Source organism: Eptatretus burgeri, chromosome 8 (assembly GCF_056783735.1).
Source record: "Eptatretus burgeri isolate ZD-2024b chromosome 8, Ebu_testis_v1, whole genome shotgun sequence".
Classification (NCBI taxonomy): domain Eukaryota; kingdom Metazoa; phylum Chordata; class Myxini; order Myxiniformes; family Myxinidae; genus Eptatretus; species Eptatretus burgeri.
This window is the reverse complement of record NC_140968.1, coordinates 36,170,469-36,192,602: the sequence shown is the minus strand read 5'-3', so window position 1 is coordinate 36,192,602 and position 22,134 is coordinate 36,170,469. Positions and strand designations below refer to the sequence as shown.

The following is a 22,134-nucleotide window of genomic DNA, read 5'->3' as shown; positions in this document are numbered from 1 at the left end:
GCTCTGGCTATTGCTCTGGGGAGAATACCAAGGCCAGTTTGGAGACGCGGTCCGGTCCGATGAGGACAGATTAGGAGGCCAAAGGCGAGTCAGATCTCAGGACAGATCACGACAAATAATGTCCTCAAGCACGAGTTGTTTCCCCCTCACAGACAAAATATGATAACCATTCCACGAGGGGTCCCTGAACACCACGAGCAGACAGCTTGGAAAGTAAGATCGTGTTGTTCCCCTTCATTATTTGCCCTCGACTGTCTGTGTACGTAATAAATCGAGAAGGATTAAATGAAGTATTTTCGTTTTTCATGGTACATTTTCTGCGGACAACGGTTGATGTATATATATATATGAGGTTCACAATGAATGGAGTAAATGGGACCTTGAATTCAACGGCTCTCAGTAAACCTCGCAGACCTGAACTCTGGCTCACCCTGAGTCAACGCATCGTGTGAGTGTGTCCATATAAAGCGTTTGTCCTGAACCGTCGCCAGCAGGTGGAGATAAGGAGCTGGCAGTCACGGAGTGGATCTGGATTCTGGAAGATCACAGGTCCAATTTCATCCAACGCAGTGTCGTGGTGCTTGAACAGGTGTGCCTTGGTCTGGATAAACGAGCAACCATCCGGACACACTCGACCTGGGTCTAGAAAAGTCTCGCACACTGAATCCAGATCCGGACAGAACTCGGGAGGAAGAGGGAGGGGGTGGGTCGGGGGTGAGCTCTCTGGCTGAAATTTGACGCGCCAAGAGCTGGCCTAAAAATACAACGTTCAACGTACGGGGGGAGACGGCCGTGCGGTTTATCGGTGCGCGCTCCTGCACGGATGACATCCTCCCCGAGTACTAGATCTTCCTGAGCAGGAGGTCGCGCGTGTCGCTCGGGCGCCGGGACCAGCACAACCCCACGTGCGGAAACTTTTACCTCCCCCGCAATGATCCGCCAAAGAGGCAAAGAAACGTGCCCGGCGCCCGGCGGCGATAACGGGCAGCGGCACCGCACTGGATCCGCAGGGGACGTGGCGACGGACGCCTCGAACATCCCGGCAAAACGAGCAAGGGGGGGCGCCATGGGCTCGCACGGGCTCCGACAAGCCAGCCCGCCCACCTTCACCACCGGGCTCCGGGACTGCGCGCTGGTTGCGGGTCGCTCCGTGAACCTGCGGGTGGCTTTGCAGGGAAACCCGCGTCCCACGCTGTCGTGGCTCAAAGACGGCGTGCCCTTGCGCGACCCTTGGCCCGACGAGGACACGTGTCTGCGCGTGCGGACCGACGGACTGTACACGTGCGTGGCCGTGAACTCGGCGGGCGACGCTCGGACGAGCGCACGGATCGTCATGTCTGCAGGTGCGCGGGAGGTCTTGCGGGGTTCCGACGGCATCCCCGACTTGCTGTGTAGTAACCGCAAGCGGTGCCCCTAATTAACCTCCATTCACTAATTAACAATAACATAAACTCGGTTAGAGTCACTATGTCTATGGTCTTTTAAAATTTAAAAGACCCGGTCGAGCCTGCAGTGAAGTCCAATAAGTGATATTAAAGGAAAAAGTGCTGTGCTGCCCCCCCCCCCCCAAGATGGTCCATTCACTACCAGATGGTCCACAAAATGCCAACAAGGTGTCCCCGTCTTCTTAACTCCGCCGTACGGTGGCGAAAACGAACTAGTGCGTGCATGTTCATTTAATACGTACTTACATCACGTGCCTTGTTTTTGCCAAGCACACATGAACCGGACAGGCTGTGGAGAGCTTTAACTTCCACGAGGGACATTAATCAATCGCTTTGGCTCATTTTACAACGGACATTGAACGTACGGCACTTCGATCACATTTACCTGTGTCCAAGTTATCCGTTTGTACCACGTGTCGCAAACCCACGACCTCTGCCGTGCCTTCGTGGAATTCTCAGCAGTACACCTGTACGAGGGGACTTGGAAACGTTCTACGAACGAGATACAATAGTCCATCAAGATGCACCGATAAGTTTCCTTTATTCTTCAATCATATAATTAATAATAAAATTTATAAACGTGTTTTTATTAATATATCAAGCTTGGTGTTGACTTGACAGTTAAAGTGGCTGCAATTAGATCTTAGGGTCTTGAGCTCAAGCCCCTGTGGCCATTAAATAACACCAGGTGTGTTGACTCAGTCGTCATCCTTGTGAGGTCGGCAAAATGAGTAACAGCTTACTGGGAACTGGGGCACTGCATTAGTGGCACTGCCACGCTCCCAGCGATGATACAACCAGAAGTTACAGGCTGCATGTTAAACTAGTAAAAAAAGACGTAAAAAGTCAAAGCCCAGCTGTGGTTTTAGTAATTTTGCTGTTCGGACTTAAAGGCCTAGCCCATATTAATGTACAAACAAAATGGCCGCCAATCTACCGGTCAGCCATCTTTGATCAGATCGCAAAATAAGATGAAGTGCACGTGCACGCCATCATGCACTGTGCTTGTGCCAAGTTTGAATAAAACCGAACCGTGCGCGTCTGAGAAATGGTTGCGGACACGTTTAAGGACGAAAATGGCCGCCAGTCGGCCATGTTGGATCTGATGTCGAAACAAAATGACGTGCGTGTGTAAGCTGTCATTCGTTATCTGTGTGCTAAGTGACGTGCATATATATATATATATATATATATATATATATATATATATATATATATATATATATATATATATATATGTGTAACCCATCGTTATTTAGCTGTGTGATAAGTTTGAATAACATCAGTAAATGCATGTCCGAGAAATGGTTGAGGGCGTGTTCAACATCGGGTGTTTTTTGCAGATGAAATGGCGCACGTATACCATCATGTATGATGTGCATACGTATGCCATCATGTATGATGTGCATACGTATGCCATCATGTATGATGTGCATATGTATACCATCATGTATGATGTGCATATGTATGATGTGCATATGTATACCATCATGTATGATGTGTATATGTATACTACCATGTATGATGTGTATATCTATACCATCATGTATGATGTGCATATGTACACCATCATGTATTGTCTTTTTGCCAAGTTTGAACAAAATCAGTCCCTACATGTCTGAGATATGGCTGCGGACGGACAATCGGATGCACAGGACCCAATCCATAAGCCCCCATTTCGGACTTAGTCCAACGGGGGATAATAATAATAATAATTTATATATTATCCACCTTGTTATTTGAGTTTTTGGAACACCCCCTTGCACCGAATCGAGTGCCACACTCTCTGAATGCATTGAGATGAATTTAAGAGGTGGATATATCAATAAATATCACACCTTTCTAATCACAATGGTCTTACAGGTGATTTCTAGTGACCCTCGCCAACTGAGAGGGTGTTGCATTTGGGTCCGTTTGTTACTTGGCGAAATCTTGGATTTTTTTCAAGTATGTTGGTCTGTTCCGTTTGTTGGTTTGTTTGTTTGTTTGTTTGTTCGGTCGTCTACAACCCAAACGGCTGGACCAGTCGTTCTTAAAATTTTACACCTGATAGGCAATCCACCTGAGACGGTCCGCGTCCAAACCCCGTCTTAATCGGACTAAACGTCACGACGGGACGTCACACAACGTGAAAACACATTTTTGGACATAACTCAGTGACCGGAAGTCGACGACTTCCGGTTGACGCCAAATTAAATTTCATTCAAATATCTAAATGATTACTAAATGCATCTTATTACAAATTACGCATAGTTTTCGCAAGCGTATGACGTCAAAGTTTTGCCTATTGACGTCATTTTAACAAAAATATTTACGCTCGTGTGCAGCCGAAACTACTGAAGCAACCGTTCTCAAATTTTAACACGAGATAGCCAATCTTGCTGAAATAGTCTGGGATCAAATCACGTCATAATCGCACTTAACGTCACGACGTTACGTCAAAAAAAAGCTGAAAACAAGCTTTTGAACATAACTCAGTAACCGGAAGTCGTAACGACTACCTGTTGACGCCAAAACAAACTTCAATGGAATATCTAAATGTTTTAAAATGCATGTCAGTAAAAATTATGCACAGTTTTCGCAAGCATATGACGTCAAAGTTTTTCACTATTTTCATGATTTAAAAAAATTATATTCGTCCTACAGGTCACAATTCTTAACCGATTTGGATGAAATTTTAACAGCTGATAGAAATCCACAGTGCAAAAAGATATGTGACTTTTGGTGATGTTCAATATCACATCTGGATTCTGCATCACTTTATATTATCGCCCATTATAAACCAATGGGGAATTTTGTGAATTACACATGACTATTTCTCAAACAGTTTTGCACTTATACTGAAACTTATAGTCTATTTATGCATGTAATATTAACATGTGTACAAAGTTTGATCGAAATTGACCCAAGGTCAAGGTTAGGGTCACCCATAACATGAAAAACACACATATAAAATACACATTTTTGTTTTACAACACATTTCAAACCTGATAACGGGATCGTAAAGCTGGTTTAAAAGCAATGTTCCTTGGTATTTTCAAATATTTTCTACGATCAGAATGAAGGCAACAAGCACCGATGATAAGTTGTTGAATGTCACATGGTGGCTTTAAATGAGTTGTGAAAATTTTCAATCTGCTGCCGTTACCATGACAACGCGCGCCTGATAATTGTTATTTGTGACGTCGCGTCATTTTATTAATGTACGAACAAATAAACACCACACATTCCATGACATTACAGCTGGGACCACCACACGGAAAGGTCAACTAATTCGCCAAGTGTCATGCTTAGCACGATTTTTCATTTGTCTGTTTGTTTGTCAGTTTGTTTGTTTGTCTGTTTGTTTGTTTGTCTGTTTGTTTGTCTGCACAGAACTTTCATGTTTTTCTCCGCAACCGCTTGTCGGATTGAGACTTAGTTTTCACCATTGGTGCGATTACTCATGTAGAATGTTTTAATGATCATTATGATGTCATAGGTCACGTGGTGTGGCAGCCATATTGTTTTTTTTTGTTTGTTTTTTTTTAAACCTTCAAAAATCTACTTTGCTGAAGTGGCGGAACAGATTGAGACATAACTTTACACAGATGACCGTCTATCCATGAGGAATAAAAGATTCACACCTATGATATCATAGGTCACATCGTTTGGCAGCTATATTGCATCTACCCTAAAATCGATAAATAAATAAAAATACACCTCAAAGGAAGTCCTGGCAAAGGTCTGCAATCTCTGATTGCTCTTTTTCTTGTTCTGTTCTTGCATATGTCAGCTTTGGCTGCTAGGTAGCTATCATTTCTCAGAGCACAGCTGTGCGACTGATGCTGTGCCCCTCTACCTGTACACTGGTACTCATTTCGCTAACCTCAGAAGGATGACAGGCAGAGTCAACCCGACCTGGTGTTAATTCAGCAGTCAATGGGACTCGAACTCAGGACCCTAGGATCGTAAGCCAGCCATGCTAAACACTAAGCCAACACCAAGCTTGATTTCTAATTGTTGTTATACATCAGGCTATTGGAGGGTGCTTCATGTGGGACGATTGTGGGAAGAGGGAGGTTGGAGGGGGGGGGGAACTATAGGTAGGTATCTCTTGCTCCTTGTGAATGAAACGGCAGCAACACTTGTTGATTAAGCATGTACAGGCTGAGTCACAAAAATATACCTGATTTGAAAAACATTTTAGGTAAAAATGTCAAATGTAGTGAATTAGGTGGAGCAAGCATGTCAAATTGTTTGTAGCAAATGAATTTTGACATTTCAGTTATAATAATTATTATTATTTTTATATTATTATTATTATTATTATTATTATTATTATGTTTGCTTGGTTTGAACAGGACGGAGTCACTGCACATGTAGCGACCTCAATAATCACCTTCCTGGCAGATTAATTTCCTACTGATCTGGATTTATTTGGCCTCCAAGATCTCCTGACCTCTTCCCTTTGGAATTTTTTTTTTTTGTGGAGATTTGTTTAGGAAAATATTTTCAAAGAGAACTCAATGAACATTACTGAACTCAAAGATGCTGTAATGAGCATTATGGCCAGAGTCTCAAGTGAAACACTTCATTCTTAAGTCAGAAACTATTCTATACGTATCTGTAAGAGTGCAAGATTTCGATGAGGACGTTTCAAACATTTGTTACAGTCAAACAAAACTTTCGGAGTTCTTTTATGAAAAACAGAAGATTTAGTAAACAATTAAAATTGGTAACATTTTTGTGACTAAATCTGTGTGGCCGTAAAGACCGGAGTGAGGTTCAAATTTAATTTGAAAAAGGCCAAGATTATTTTATTTCCTGTTACTCATTATTATAACCACCAATTTCAAACTACCTGGTTCACATCAACAACTAGAACGGAATTCCGTAGAGCACGTACCTCCGTCAGGCTGAACAGTTTACATTTTGTATGTCACTGATGGGTCGTATCTGAATTCGGATCTGAACCAAAATCGAATCGACTTGTTCTCGTCACATACCGAACTCATCCATCAAGTTTCGTCCAAATCCGACCACAACTCTTAGAAATATCATATATATCGTTTTTGGTCCGATGTCTCAATGGTGAAAAATCACTTTCAAAATTTCAGCAAACCCTCGGATCCTGATTCGGATTTTCACCAAACTTGAACCAATTCGTCCTTGTCACATACCCAACCTATCCACCAAGTTTTGACCGAATCCGTCCATAACTTAGTGAGATATCATGCTCACAGACAGCGGTTGAAAGATAACCTCTGTCCATCTGCAGTGGCGGAGGTAAAAATTGGCCAAGAAAGCTTACAACCGACCCATGCCCTCATCCCTGCTGTATGCCCCCCCACCCTCTTCTATTGTTCCTTTGTTTGCATGACATCCTGATCTGTTCTATGATTCTGCTCCTCCACAAGCCTCGACTTTGTGTACAAAAACCCTCTAATGGTCATAGTTTGAACCCTCCTGTTCAATGCTGGTGGTCGTAATGTCTGTCAAACCCTTATAAAACCCTTAGACTCGGCTTACAGTAAAAAGAGGGCAAAACGGATCCAATTTTGGGTCGTCCGGTGTGCACGGTGTAGTGTTGTGCCCTGTGCCGTGCTTCCTCTTGATGAAACACGACACATCCCAGGTGGTTCATGTTTGCATCTGAACTTGCTTACGTGCGAATCGTCCAAGTGAGGTCACCTTCCCCTCCTCCCTCCCTCTCCCCGACCCCAAGTCCCACGTGCGACCCGAGCCGAGCTTGCTGTGTCCGTGGTGAGGTGTCTCAGTGTCGCAAATCGTGACTGGCTTAACCACCGAGCACCTGTCCTTTCCGTCAGGCACGGTGCCATGTGTCGGGCTCTATTTAAAGGTGGAACTGGCCTGCGCACCCGTACCCCCCCCGCACCCCCCGTAACACGCCGTCCCTCCCCACCTCCACGTTAAACTTCACGTGCTTGTGTACAGCGCGCTTGGGATGTTGACCACAACGCCTGCGGTTGTTTCAAGTCCACGTGTGTTGAGTGTGGTCGTCGAGCGACGACCCGAGAGACGTTCGCGTTTTGCTATAAACCATGTACAAGGAAACATTAATTTTATCATTATTCATCAGCCAATCGGAAAAACATCGTGTTCTAGGCAAATGATAAATGTTATTTCGAATGCACGTAACTGCAGCACTTCGCTCTTCACATTGAGGAGATCGTGTCCTTTGTTTTTGCAAACTCAATCACCTGTTCAATCACTCGTTCACTCACCTGTTCAATCATCTGTGAACTCACCTCTTAGATCACCTGTTCACTCACCTGTTCAATCACCCGTTCACTCAACTGTTTAATCACCTGTTCACTCACATAGTCAATCACCCGTTCAATCATCTGTTCAACACCTTATCAATCACTTGTTCACTCACCTGATAACTCACCTGTTAAATTACTTGTTTAATTACCTGATCACTCACCTATTCAATCACCTGTTCACTCACCTGTTTAATCACTTACTCACTCACCTGTTCAATCATCTGTTCACTCACCTGTCAGATCACCCGTTTAATCACTTACTCACTCACCTGTTCAATCATCTGTTCACTCACCTGTTCACTCATCTGTTCAATCACCTGTTAACTGACCTGTTTAATCACCTGTTCACTCACATACTCAATCACCTGTTCAACACCTTACCACTCACCTGTTCAATCACTTGTTCACTCACCTGCTAACTCACCTATTAAATCACCTCTTCACTCACCTGTTCACGCACTTGTTAAGTCGCCTGCTCTATAACCTGTTCAATCACCTGTTCAACACGTATTCAGTCACTTGTTCAATCACTTGTTCACTCACCTGATAACTCACCTGTTAAATCACTTGTTTAATCACTGACTCAATCACCTGTTCACTCACCTGATAACTTACCTGTTAAATGACTTGTTTAATCACTGACTCAATCACCTGTTCACTCACCTGATAACTCACCTGTTAAATCACTTGTTTAATCACTGACTCAATCACCTGTTCACTCACCTGATAACTTACCTGTTAAATCACTTGTTTAATCACTGACTCAATCACCTGTTCACTCACCTGATAACTTACCTGTTAAATCACTTGTTTAATCACTGACTCAATCACCTGTTCACTCACCTGATAACTTACCTGTTAAATCACTTGTTTAATCACTGACTCAATCACCTGTTCACTCACCTGATAACTTACCTGTTAAATCACTTGTTTAATCACTGACTCAATCACCTGTTCACTCACCTGATAACTTACCTGTTAAATCACTTGTTTAATCACTTACTTAATCACCTGTTCACTAACCTGATAACTTACCTGTTAAATCACTTGTTTAATCACTGACTCAATCACCTGTTCACTCACCTGATAACTTACCTGTTAAATGACTTGTTTAATCACTGACTCAATCACCTGTTCACTCACCTGATAACTTACCTGTTAAATCACTTGTTTAATCACTGACTCAATCACCTGTTCACTCACCTGATAACTTACCTGTTAAATGACTTGTTTAATCACTGACTCAATCACCTGTTCACTCACCTGATAACTTACCTGTTAAATGACTTGTTTAATCACTGACTCAATCACCTGTTCACTCACCTGATAACTTACCTGTTAAATGACTTGTTTAATCACTGACTCAATCACCTGTTCACTCACCTGATAACTTACCTGTTAAATGACTTGTTTAATCACTGACTCAATCACCTGTTCACTCACCTGATAACTTACCTGTTAAATCACTTGTTTAATCACTGACTCAATCACCTGTTCACTCACCTGATAACTTACCTGTTAAATGACTTGTTTAATCACTGACTCAATCACCTGTTCACTCACCTGATAACTTACCTGTTAAATCACTTGTTTAATCACTGACTCAATCACCTGTTCACTCACCTGATAACTTACCTGTTAAATGACTTGTTTAATCACTGACTCAATCACCTGTTCACTCACCTGATAACTTACCTGTTAAATGACTTGTTTAATCACTGACTCAATCACCTGTTCACTCACCTGATAACTTACCTGTTAAATCACTTGTTTAATCACTGACTCAATCACCTGTTCACTCACCTGATAACTTACCTGTTAAATGACTTGTTTACTCACTGACTCAATCACCTGTTCACTCACCTGATAACTTACCTGTTAAATCACTTGTTTAATCACTGACTCAATCACCTGTTCACTCACCTGTTCAATCGCCTGTTTGTTCAATCACCTGATTGTTCACTCACCTGTTAGATCACCTGTTTTTAAGATTTTTGTTCGGGTGATTATTTTTCCTGTGTTGGGGTTAAATGCGTTCCAATCATGAAATGACCAGCAGGATGGATTCCTCCGTGTGTTTCGAACTGACGGTGTTTATCCTTCCGCAGGTGTGGTTCACGTTTTCACGGATAGGACAATGTTTGCAACGATTTCTCCACTTGAATATGAATGAAACCATTTCGGGGTTTTCAAGGACAAATCTCATCCTCTTGATGACGATCCTCTCTACTGATGCAGCAAGAGGCTGCTGGGAGCATCGTTGCTATGAAACATGACTGTGCAACCGATGCAGTGCCCCTTGTAGATTAGGGCAAGAATCTATGGAATTTGTTCATGGTGCAGATGATAAGTTACCTCCTCATCACGTGGGATTTTAATCGTTCACCAACTCATGCTCAAGAACTATCGTCTCAGTTGAACGTTCATCCGACGAGGGACGCTCCGAAGCACCAATCCGACGGGTTGAAGGCAGGTTGAGACTCGAACACAGGCGAGACAGCTCAAAAGCAGGTGTACTACCTGTGCAGTCTACATCGGAACTCTTGATGAGTAACCCCTGACCCGAATCCCCTTCCTCCTTATGGAGAACATCTTCAGTTGACATCATCAATGGCTGAAACTGAAAAGAGTTAAACAATAAGCTGGAACTGTTGTCGTGTTCATTGTGTTTTAAAGAGACTTGGACAGAAAGCTTCTGAAAAGCTGGCATTTACTCACACTGAAATATACCTTAATTTCCATCCTAATTAATAATTAAACTTTCCCTCCCAGTGACGTCATTGTGCCCATTTAAATAAGATTGCACAATGTTTATTGTCCTGAGTTTGGGTCCAATCGACCTTCTTTGTGAATCTGTTCTGTTCTGTTCTTGCGTATGGCACAGCTTGGCTGCCGGGTAGCTATCATTTCTTGGAAGCACACCTGTGCCACTGATGCTGTGCCCTCTCCACCTCTCCGCTGGTAGTCATTTCACGAACCTCAGAAGGATGGCAGGCGGAGTCAACCCCACCTGGTGCTAATTCAGCAGCCAACAACGCTTGAACTGAGGACCCGAAGATCCCAAACCAGCCACCCTAACCGCTAAGCCCACACCAAGCTCTTGGGAGTGATTGGCGGTTGCCTTGATGGTCCAAAATCACTCCTTCCTGTGATGTTGAACAGGATCAGCAGTTGAACCCTTGACGTTGTCATTGTATTGCTCGTTTACCTTCCCTCGTTTACGAACGTTGAATCGTTTGTTTGTAATATTAGACACACTGACATCAACTTGACGTGGACACATCATGCATCGGACTGGTAGTGAGGTTTTGTTTGGTTGTGAATGTTCATTGTCACGTTCTTTCTGTTTCACAGTATCTTTATTGTCTCCCATTCACCAGTTATATTGATTTGTTGGTGCGTTTGTCGAAAGGACCACCTTCGTGCCATGGTCCTGTGTTGTAAGTGTCAAGTTCATTGAAGAAGTAGAAGGGTGTGTCCACAACAATTTGTGATTGTTTCCCAGGTTGATGATGTACTGTGGATGTAGTGCAGGTCACCACTTCATTAGAGGGTGCTGTCGTTTCTGGTGTCCCAGTATTGGGGGAGTGCTTTGGGATTTGGCCAGGATGTGCCATTGTTGCATGTCAGAAATCTCTCAGCTGTAAAAACTGCCATATGGTAAAGCTATCCCCAGGAGCTCTACCATCTGGTGGATTTTTACCCAAGAAAACAACCACGCAGTGAATTTAAATTAACTCTATGTTCTTATTGCACTCGACAGGGAAACCTCTTGGTTTGTCCTTGTTTTTAGTTCATGTTAATTGTTGACAACGAAGTAGCTTGTTGTGCTGCAGAGACGTGGGTGCTGTTGCTGCTGTACGGATGAACGCGTAGGATGTTATGGATTGGGGGGTAAAATACCATGGTAGATAAACTACCATGCTGGATAAGCTACCATGGGGGGTAAACTACCGAAGGGATAAACTATCATGGGGGATAAACTATCATGGGGGTAAACTACCTTGAGGGATAAACTACCATGGGGGTAAACTACCATGGGGAATAGTCTATCATGGGGGATAAACTACCATGGGGGATAAACTACCGTGGGGGGTAAACTACCGAAGGGATAAACTATCATTGGGGTAAACTCCCATGGGGGGGGGTAAACTACCATGGGGGATAAACTATCATGGGGGTAAACTACCTTGAGGGATAAACTACCATGGGGGATAAACTACCATGGGGGATAAACTACCGTGGGGGGTAAACTACCGAAGGGATAAACTATCATTGGGGTAAACTCCCATGGGGGGGGGGTAAACCACCATGGGGGATAAACTACCATGGGGGGTAAACTACCATGGGGAATAGTCTATCATGGAGGACATACTACCATTAGGGATAAACTACCATGGTGGGTAAACTATGATGGAGGATAAACTACCACGGGGGATAAACTACCGTTGGAGATAATCGACCATGGGGGGTAAACTACGATGGAGGATAAACTACCATTGGGGGTAAACTACGATGGAGGATAAAGTTCCATGGGGGGTAAACTACGATGGAGGATAAAGTACCATTAGGGGTAAAATGCCATGGGGGGTAAACTACCATAGGAATAAACTATCATGCGGGGTAAACTACCATGGGGATCATGGGGGGTCAGTCTATTATGGGGGGTAAACGACCATGGGGGGTAAATTACCATAGGGGATAAACTTTCGGGGGGGGGGGTAAACTATCATGGGGGATAAACTATCTTGGGGGGTAAACTACCATGGGGGAGAAACTACTGTGGGAGGTAAACTTCCATGGGGGACAAACTACCATGAGGGATAAACTACGATGGAGGATAAACTACCATAGGGGATAAACTATCATGAGGGGTAAACTACCATGGAGGATAAACTACCATAGGGGATAAACTACCATGAGGGATTAACTATGATGGAGGATAAACTACCATAAGGGATAAACTATAATGAGGGGTAAACTACGATGGAGGATAAACTACCATAGGGGACAAACTATCATGAGGGGTAAACTACCATGGAGGATAAACTAACATAGGGGACAAACTACCATAGGGGATAAACTATCATGAGGGGTAAACTACCATGAAGGATAAACTATCATAGGGGACAAACTACCATAGGGGATAAGCTATCATGGAGGATTAACGACCATGGTGGATAAACTACCATAGGGGATAAACTATCATGGAGGATTAACGACCATGGTGGATAAACTACCATGGGAGATAAACTACCATGGATGAAAAAAATGCAATGGGGAGAAAAATACGATCATTCAATCGACATCATGGCACAACATTCACCAATGCACATGCGAACATCATGTGTTCATCCACACTCCGAAGCTCGCTCTTTGTCAACATGTTCTCCGGTTGACAGTACGTGACATGGAGCACAATGCGCCCGATGTGGTGCCTTGCCCACATCTTCCCACGCCAAAAACCACCACATTAATAATTGAACAGCTTATCCAAATTTCTTTGCGAATTATTGACTCTACAATGTTGAAGCATATTACAAGTTTCGTCCATGATTCCACCATTCACCATATTGTAGAACTTCCTGCTTGAAAATATTCCATGGTGGGACGGGGAGGGGTCTACCATGTGAAACTGGCACATAATGAACTACTGTTGTGAAAGAGACCGTGGGATCTTTAACACCCACTGGCTAATGGTCCCAGATGGCAGACAGTTCAACATCCCTTCAAAGGATGGCATCCTCGATGTAATGCCCTGCTTGTGAAACACCAGGGTGACGGTTTATAGTCAGGTCGGGAATCCAACCCAGGGGAGACAGCTCAAAGGTAAGTGTGCTACCTCGACACTAACCTGCCAGGCAGTGTATTTGGATCCTGCACAAATCTTTTCACTTCACCATGTGTGGCTGGCAGGATGGTCTCGAGCATGAGGTACGCACACTCACCTCGAAGCTGTCGAGCCTGGGTTATAATCTCTGCACAGCTATAAACTGCCATCCTGGTGGTCTTTGGCAGCGTGATTCATCAACGAACGGGCGTCCCGTCTGCTGGAATTAGTTAGTGGATGTCAAAGATCCGACGGTGTTCTTCGTGATGAGTAGGTGAGCTATCGCCAGCACCCTGAGCAAATTACAAATTGCTATCCTAACTTCCTATGTTGTCATGGCGATCCATCCAGGATTGTAACCCGAGCCATAGAAACTGCTTTGTGCAGCACTGAGACTCTGTATTGAGCATGGTTCATGATCTGACCAACCATGTGCATGGCATTTCGGTGAAGGTGCCCCTTAAGATATACTCGATAACAAATCCAACAGCACCTGATGCCAATATAACACCAAATTTTACAAAGCAACATGTTTGCTTCCCGAAGCTTCAAATTACAACAGCAAACAGATAATCCATCCATCCATTGGGACCATACTCTGTGCAGAGCGTCGGTGCTGCCTAAAGAGACTCCTTGGCTATTGGGTACAATCCTGGACGGGTCGCCACTCCAACACAGGATACGAGCAAGATGGCACTCATTTTGCCAACCTCGGAAGGATCACAGGCAGAGTCAACCCCACCTGGTATTAATTCAACAGCCAAGTAGGATTTGAACTCAGGACCATAGGATCCCAAGCGCACCACTCGAGCCGTTAAGCCAACACCAGGCAAACAGATATAATCATTACAGAACAATAAGGCTTGTAAGTTATTACAGTCATTTACCATAGTGGTGGCATTAGAGAAACACGGTACATGTATGTGGAGAACAAACGAGATCCGTGCATTATCCAAGACCAGCAGAGTACCAGCCCCGCGGGCGATCCTTGTTCCAAGCATGGAACGCGTTCTTCTGACGCATACCCTTATTTGGGCGGTGCATAGGTAACTGACAGCTCTGTATAGGAAAAAATTAATAACTCAGGTTACGTTCATGAAGCAAACACATACCCACTAGTTATAATTCAAAACACCTCACTGAATTGGAAAACGTGGGGACAGGAATACTGTGCACTGTAAATGGTGGAGACTTGTAATACCGTCTCCCACCTCGAGGTGGCGCCACACGATACACATTCAAATAGAGAGTCTCCCTCCCACCAAGACCACCAGCAAAGTGAAAACCCCTAAACACAACACTAATTGGGGTCATGCTGATCCTATGCAGCAAGTCTGGATGTAATTGGCCCATAACGGTCGGAGGAGTAGCGTGACAAACAAGAAAACCCACAAACAAACGCACAAACACCAGTCCGTGAATTATAGTCAGGGTTCGTGTGATCACAATATGTGTTTGTTGTTTTCACCATTATGACGTGTCTGATTCATTAAGGTTTTTTTCCACCTCAGTAATTCAATCTCCATTTTCCGTACTTTTACTTCGTACCTTCATCATACATCCCCTTGTTTTGGCTCACAGGCCCAGGCCCAGGCCCAGGCCCACGGGACTCCAGTCAAGACAGCTCTCCTAAACGCACCACTCGGACCCGTGAGAAAGCCTCTGCAACATCAGGTATTGGGTCTAACCATTCAAGGGTGACACCAATCGCCTCTCGTCCTATTGTTTGTGAGCTATGATAACTCCTTCATGGCTAGTACGGGGATAACAAAGACGGTTGACCAGGGTGTGCTTGGATCTGTTCGTGCTCACCGGTGTGTTCGCCTGTGTCGTGATATCACGCAGTGGAGACGAAGGCGATGACAAAATGGACCGAGGGATGTGAGCCCGTCGGATTGGAGAATGCAGCACCGAAGGGAAGCGGGAACCGCAACGCACTCCGAATCAGCATGGACAACGGCACGGCGTACGATCCGCATTCGCACATCACGCACAGCACGGGCTCGCGTCACACTATCCAAGCGCACTTCACGCACGCCGCCTTCGCCAAGTGTGCATTCTGCGGCATTCTCAAGATCCCGGCTCACGGGAAGCTTTTTACTGCTGTAAGCGCTCTTTAATCGCTCCCGCTCCGCCGATCATTTGCTATGACAAATCGGTTCCTTCTTCTCTTCAGGATGACAGGGAAGGGGAGCAAGGCGGGGAAAGTCATGACAACGTGAAGCATTTTGTGTGAGGTGATCTGTTAAGGGTGCGTGACTCCTCGGTGCTACCTTTCTACCTGTGGGTGGTGCCGTGAGAGAGAGAGAGCGCTTGCACGGCATGAGCTTGCCAAGTTGGAACTACGCTGCTGACGATCCACCATGTCGTTGTGTCGTGAAAATGTGTCACGGCCACAAAGTGGATGTTTCGTTTGAATGTCGCGAAGAACTAACTAACTGACTAACTCGATGCTGCCGTCATGGTCATGATGCTCAAAGTGAGACGTGTTTTGAACTGTGATGTGTGAGATGCCTTGCAAGGAAGTTCAATGCAAATGGAGGCCATTAGGCCTCTCAAAGCCTGCGTCACGATTGCCAACCCACGGTTGTTTGTCTGTGCTCTGTACTTTTTACATGCTGAGCAAGCCTGGTGTTGGCTTAGCGGTTAAGTGGTTAGGGTGGCTGGCTTGGGATCTTAGGGTCCTGAGTTCGAGCCCTGTTGGCTGCTGAATTAACACCAGGTGGGGTCGACTCAGCCTGTCATCCTTCCGAGGTTGGCGAAACGAGTACCAGTGTACTGGTATAGGGGCACAGCATCAGCGGCACAGCTGCGCTTCCAAGAAATGATAGCTACCTTACAGCCAAGCTGCCATACGCAAGGAGAAGACATGCTGAGCATCAAGCAAGGAAGCAGCATGTACCGTTTTAAAATTATTTGGTGTGACTCGGCCGGTGTTTGAACCATCGACCTCCCAGACTCAGGGCAGACACTCTCAGCATTACACCACTGAGTCTGGTAAGGTAGGGAGGGATCCATTGTGGAGTATGCAGACGTTGGGGAAGGGAGCGGGTGCGGGGAGGGGAAAGATTGTCAAAATCTTTGCCACCTTGCATTGGACCTTCTCCACGAGGACGGTTCAAGGTTCACATGGACTTTTTATTGCGACAAGCATGCAAAATCAGTACGAGTTCAGTGCTGTCATTTTGCGCAATGACCTCGTCTGATTGTCGACCCAAAGCAGCAGGCATCAACACTGGTCAAAGATTTCTCGGCAAAACAAAGTTTGCGGCTAAATAATCATGTGTGCTCGGACACGAGAGTTGCGTCATTAAAGTTTCCTGTGAAAGGGAACATCAAACCAGCTTGATTTCACAGGAGACTGTCTGCACGACTTGCAGATGCATACGTCCTTCACGTAGCTGTGCGTTTACATTTTTTCATTGAGTTCAACTTGGGCCATGAATTGGTGAGCGATCTTGAGTGTTCTCAGGTGCAACCAAATGGAGTCACTCAGGCAAATGTTTTAAATGAAATGGCAGATGAATTGGATGTCAGTGTTGAATACCTGTGCAGAAACGGTCATTCATTCTCACTTGAAATCCAACGAGGTCCGTGCAAGGTAGGTACTGAAGGACTTCTGGTGGTTTTTGTGTGACTCCTGCCTTCCTCCCTGTGTTTCTCCATCCCTTCCGTACATCTTGATAGCTTGTTAACCTGCTGCCCTTTGTCATTTAGCTCCTTCATGAGCCTAGAGCTAGACGGTTGTATAAAATATAAAGGAAACTCATGTTGCCATTTCAGTAGAATTCATAGAACGCTACCAGGTGGAGGGAATCGATCTATTGACAAACACCGTGAAATGCGATGAGACCTGGGTCCATCAATTGAAACCAAATCGAGCCAGGCTAAAGTGGAAACGTTCTTCGTCCTCACCGACAAAAACGTTCTACGTTCAGTCATCGGCCGCAAAGCCTATGGCAATCCTGTTCCGGGGCCCTAACGGTTCAATTTAGGTAGAACTTCTTTAACGTGGCAAAACCATCAATGCAAAGAACTGCAGTACAGTGATGATTTGTTACGCAGCGAAGTGAGACAAGCAATATGGAGACAATGGCCAGCTATGTATGAGAGCATGACTTTACTGCATGATATTGTTCACCCTCACCTGGAGAAACTATTATTATAGCGGAGATGAGTCAGAAAGTTACGAAGTGACCCTTGTATAATCCAGGGTTGTCCCCTTGGGATTAAAGAATTAATCTTCTTTGGATCATTCCAAGAATACGAATGATGAAGACGTCAAAGCGCATGTCCGTGAAATGCCTGTGTACTGATCCCCGTTGTTTGTGTGCATATGCTGTGAAAGCACGACCCCGTCGACAAGACGATCGTGCATGTGCGTCAGGGGAAGATTTTGAGAAATAAGTGGTTTTATCAAACTACGTTACCTTTTTGATTTTTTTTATAAGATTTAAAAGTCCACATCAACCTTGAACCGCCCTTGTACATGGATTGCACTTTGTTTTTTGTCGGATGTCAGTACTCCATCACAGCTCTACGCTTGAAAAGAAACATAGCATTGGTCAATGAAAATGTTTTTTTTAAACTCCGCTGATTATCTTCTATTTGATGCAGAACCAGTACCCAAACTAAAGTTCCGTTTGGCCGTTAGATCTGCCGGCAGAGTTAATGTAGCTATTATACGAGACCAAACTTTCAAAAACGATTCTTGGATATGTTACTTCCATATGCTTGCAGAAGCAGTTCAACAACGCTTCTGAAGGACGGTGTGCTCCGATACACAGTGCTTTCCACCCGACCCCACACTCCGTTTAACTAACACGGTGTCATTTGTCGTATCTTCGCAATGCCTGGTAATCACATCCACTCTTGTTTGGTGTTGGTTCTTGATGTAGCCACGTTTAATTTGCTCTCTGTGTTTTTCAGCCCAGACTCCTTGATTTCTCCAGTTCAAGTTAGCAGTGTGAGGGATGAATCTGCCGCTGCTTCCTCCGAGAATCCCAGCATTACCGTTGCAGCTGTGGGGCCGAAAGCCCCTGTGAAAGTGAAACGAGTGGTGCACAAACCACCCAGGTCTCCTGTCAGAGGGCTGCTCTCTGCAGAGAAGGAAGACGATGAGGAACCGCCGGGAGCTTCTAAACTGGACAGCTTGGGTCATTCTCCATTACAAGAGAAGCTGAAAATTCCCGAATGGCAACGATCTGCACTCTCTTCGACTTTCAAGGAAAGATGTAAAATGTTTGAACGCAAGATTGAACAGACCACTCGGGAAAAAAAGGAAAGTCTTCAGAAACCAAAGCAATCTCCACCTACTCTCACGATACGGAATCGCAGCCATTCCCTTGACAAGCTCTCTGCCCTCAAGATTAAGCAGGAAGATGAAGAAGTACAAGCGAGTGGAAAAAGAAAACAAGATCGCCTTGCCTCATTCAGGGGCAAAGTAAAATCAGCTTCTTTGGAGGAAAAAGTTGAAAAGGAGGATTTTGATGCTCAAGAAACTCAACAAAAAGCTCCTGATGATGAACCGAATCAAAAGGATACTTTGGCACCGAAAGTTCCACCAAACGAAAACATAAATCTGCGGTCCAAGAGCCCTATAAAAATGTCCACAACACTTTCCAACAAGCAGGCAATTACGGGGAATAATGAGAATGTTACAGATCGCTGCTCGGACAATCTCCCGGAAATGGCACAACCGACCAGGTCCCTCGTGCCGCCAACAAAGCCTCACTCTCAGTATTGTCCCTCTCCAAACATCCCCGCTGAACAAAAGCCAACTGATGGTGTAGCTTTGCCATGCCAGCCTCCTTCTAAGAAACCCAGTTCCACCCTGGTGGAATCTGGCATGGAGGTTACATCGAAGGAGATGCAGTGTGAACGTGATGAAAAGAAGATGGAATCCGCAGCAAGAAGGAAAAACAAGCCTTTGGAAGGAAAAGTTTTGCCGAGAGGAAAACGTAATATCGTAGAAAGCAATAAGGGTTCCTTGAAAACAGCACACAAAAGCACAGACCAAACTGACATCAAGCGGAGTTTAGTCGAAACACCGAAGCTCATAATATGTGAAGAACCTGCAGCTGAAGATGAATCGAACACATCAAAGTTGCAAGCGCATAAAGAAGAAGGAGTAGAAAGCCTGCAACGGGCAACTCGTCATCCCGATGAGCAGGTATCAAGTGACGGTGATGCCCCTCATATCAGCAAAAGCGTCGAGTCAAATGATTTGTACCAGCCTGTTAGAAAGAAATGCATGATGGATCCTACTTTCAGGACCTCAAGCGCAAAGACAAATAAATCTGAAGCATCAGCCACAGTTTCATTGGAAACAGATTTGGAGGCAATGGATGCAGAGAACTCTTCCACTCAACGAGATCGTTTGGCAAAGATGGAAATCGAGTCGACCGAAGTTAATAGTCCGCAAGCATTGAACCAGGAAACTGGAGACCAGGAGATAGATGTAGGACGACCCCAATCGACGAAATGTTCCGGTGATATCGCAAAACACCATGAATTGGCACAGAAATCGGTCACAACAAAGGATGGGAGACATACTATTAAGCAAACGATCGGTGACATCGAAGTACAGAGAAAGTCAGGTCAGAGCAGTGAAGCTGCGGAAGACCAGAAATTTATGCTGACTCCAGATGGCATGGAAGGCCCGGATGCCTTTGAGTCCTCGAAAGAGTCTTACAAGAGGTCCTCTGTAAAGCAACGGTGCAAGGAGAGAAAGCGGCGCAAGACAACTGTGCTGGCAACAGGAAGTGACGTGTCTGGAAATGAAAAGGAGGATGAATTAGGGGGAGGTAAGGATTTGCTTTGGGTTCCTTTTAGTGACCAGGATATTACATTTGGTGTCCTAAATTGATCTGTTTTTGACATCAGTGTTATGAGTAGATTGATGTTGAAAGCAATGATGGGAAGGAGAGAGTGAAGTGATTTAAAAGGGATTTGGATACGTAGTTGTAGGCCGATGTTGTGGAATAGTACAGATGGCTGGGACGAGTGGGTATATTTGTTGAGGTGTTTGTGTTTAGCTTCTCAGTGACTTTCTGTATTTGCCTTCATTGCCTTGTTTACGTCACCCTGTATGGATCTAGCTGTGCTGGGGTGGTGGTGGTGGTGGTTATTTTCCGATATGAATTGCCATTACCCCCATTGTAACCTCATACTTGCTGGCCTGGGCCCTTCCAAAATAGAATCAGAGTTTAAAGGTTGCTTCACAAAATGACAAAGATATCCAAAGTATCAAAATGGCGGTCTTCGTAAAAAATTTTTTCTCGGAAAATCGCATAAATTCCTTCAAAAATCTTCTTCTCCACACCCACCAATCAGAACGCTACCAAACGCTGGTTACAACATTAGGCCAGGGCCCAGATAAGCTACAGGTCCAGTAGTCTTATTTTGTGGTCTTTGGTGTTAAGCATGTAATTGGCATCCCAGCTCATCCCTCAGGTCCTGTCATTAGACGTTTGTGAACTTGAACTAATTGCTCCTTTAAAAGTGTTTCCTTATTTAAATGCATGAGGATACCCGTTAGTTGTACCAGACAATTATCTGTTGACCACCCATTGATGAAAGGCTTTTGTGCTTTTGGTCCATTGTGGTAATCCATACGAGTATTCATGGCTTGAAGAACTGTTGTTTTGATTGCCTCCCATCCCACTGACTCCTTAAATGTTTTTACCTTCGCATTCTGCGAAAGGTTATGTTTTGGTCGGCGTGTATTTATTTATTTATTTACTTATTTGTAATCTTGTGATTCGTATAACTCAAAAAGTATTAAACCGAATTGCATGAAATTTGGTGGGATGATTGGACATTAGCCAGGAAGCATTCGATTAGATTTTGGGATCGTTCGGGTCAAAGGTCAAGGTCAAGGTCACGAAAAGGTCAAAATCGTCTTTTTACGATAACACGGTCAATTTTTATTCAATTTGCATGCAACTAATGCCAAAATGTTCAGAATTCAACGCCTCATCTTGTGATATGCAATATGACACAATGACGCCCATACTCTTGTTACCGGTTAGGGGTCAAAGGTCAGGGGGGTCACGACCTTGAAAAATATGCGGTTTTTGTCATAACGCGGTCAATTCTTGTCCGCTTTACATGAACCCAGCACCAAAATGTTCAGAATTTAATGCCCAATCTTGTGACACAATGACATCATAACACATGTCACCGGTTGGGGTAAAATGTCGGGGGGGGGGGGTCACGCCCTTGAAAAATATGCGGTTTTCGGCATAACTCATTCAATTCTTATTCGATTTGCATGAAGCCAGCATCAAACGAGATTACCTTCTCTTGTTGAAACGTTGTATTCACCGAGCTTGCGAGTGAAGACTCGCCAAAACGACGTGAGTTGATTGTTGTTTAGTCCGTAGCCCCGGAAAGTCGGGGGGGGGGGGTCATGACATTATAGATATGTGGTTTGTGTCATAAGACCATTCATATGAAACCAGTTCCCCACACTCATACCAAGAACAAAAAAAGTAGTGGCGGCGAAGGTATGCGCTCTATGAGTGCCCGTTCTAGTTTTATCATGTCATGGAGGTTTCAAGTGATTACAGAGTCATGTTTGTTCCAT

The 22,134-nt window shown here is 44.5% G+C and overlaps 1 protein-coding gene across 3 annotated transcripts in view; it reads left to right on the top strand.

The window, feature by feature from the left end:
* The first annotated feature begins 766 nt into the window (after positions 1-766).
* Positions 767-22,134, top strand: part of LOC147021521 (striated muscle-specific serine/threonine-protein kinase-like) — a 178,242-nt gene continuing 156,874 nt past the window's right edge. For all 3 annotated transcript variants that reach the window (XM_085891534.1, XM_085891533.1, XM_085891532.1), the window contains exons 1-4: positions 767-1,343; positions 15,126-15,218; positions 15,390-15,510; positions 18,474-20,350. In XM_085891534.1, coding sequence (XP_085747660.1) covers positions 932-1,343; positions 15,126-15,218; positions 15,390-15,510; positions 18,474-20,350 — 2,503 coding nt within the window. In that variant the 5' untranslated portion in view covers positions 767-931. The remainder of the gene's footprint in view (positions 1,344-15,125; positions 15,219-15,389; positions 15,511-18,473; positions 20,351-22,134) is intronic.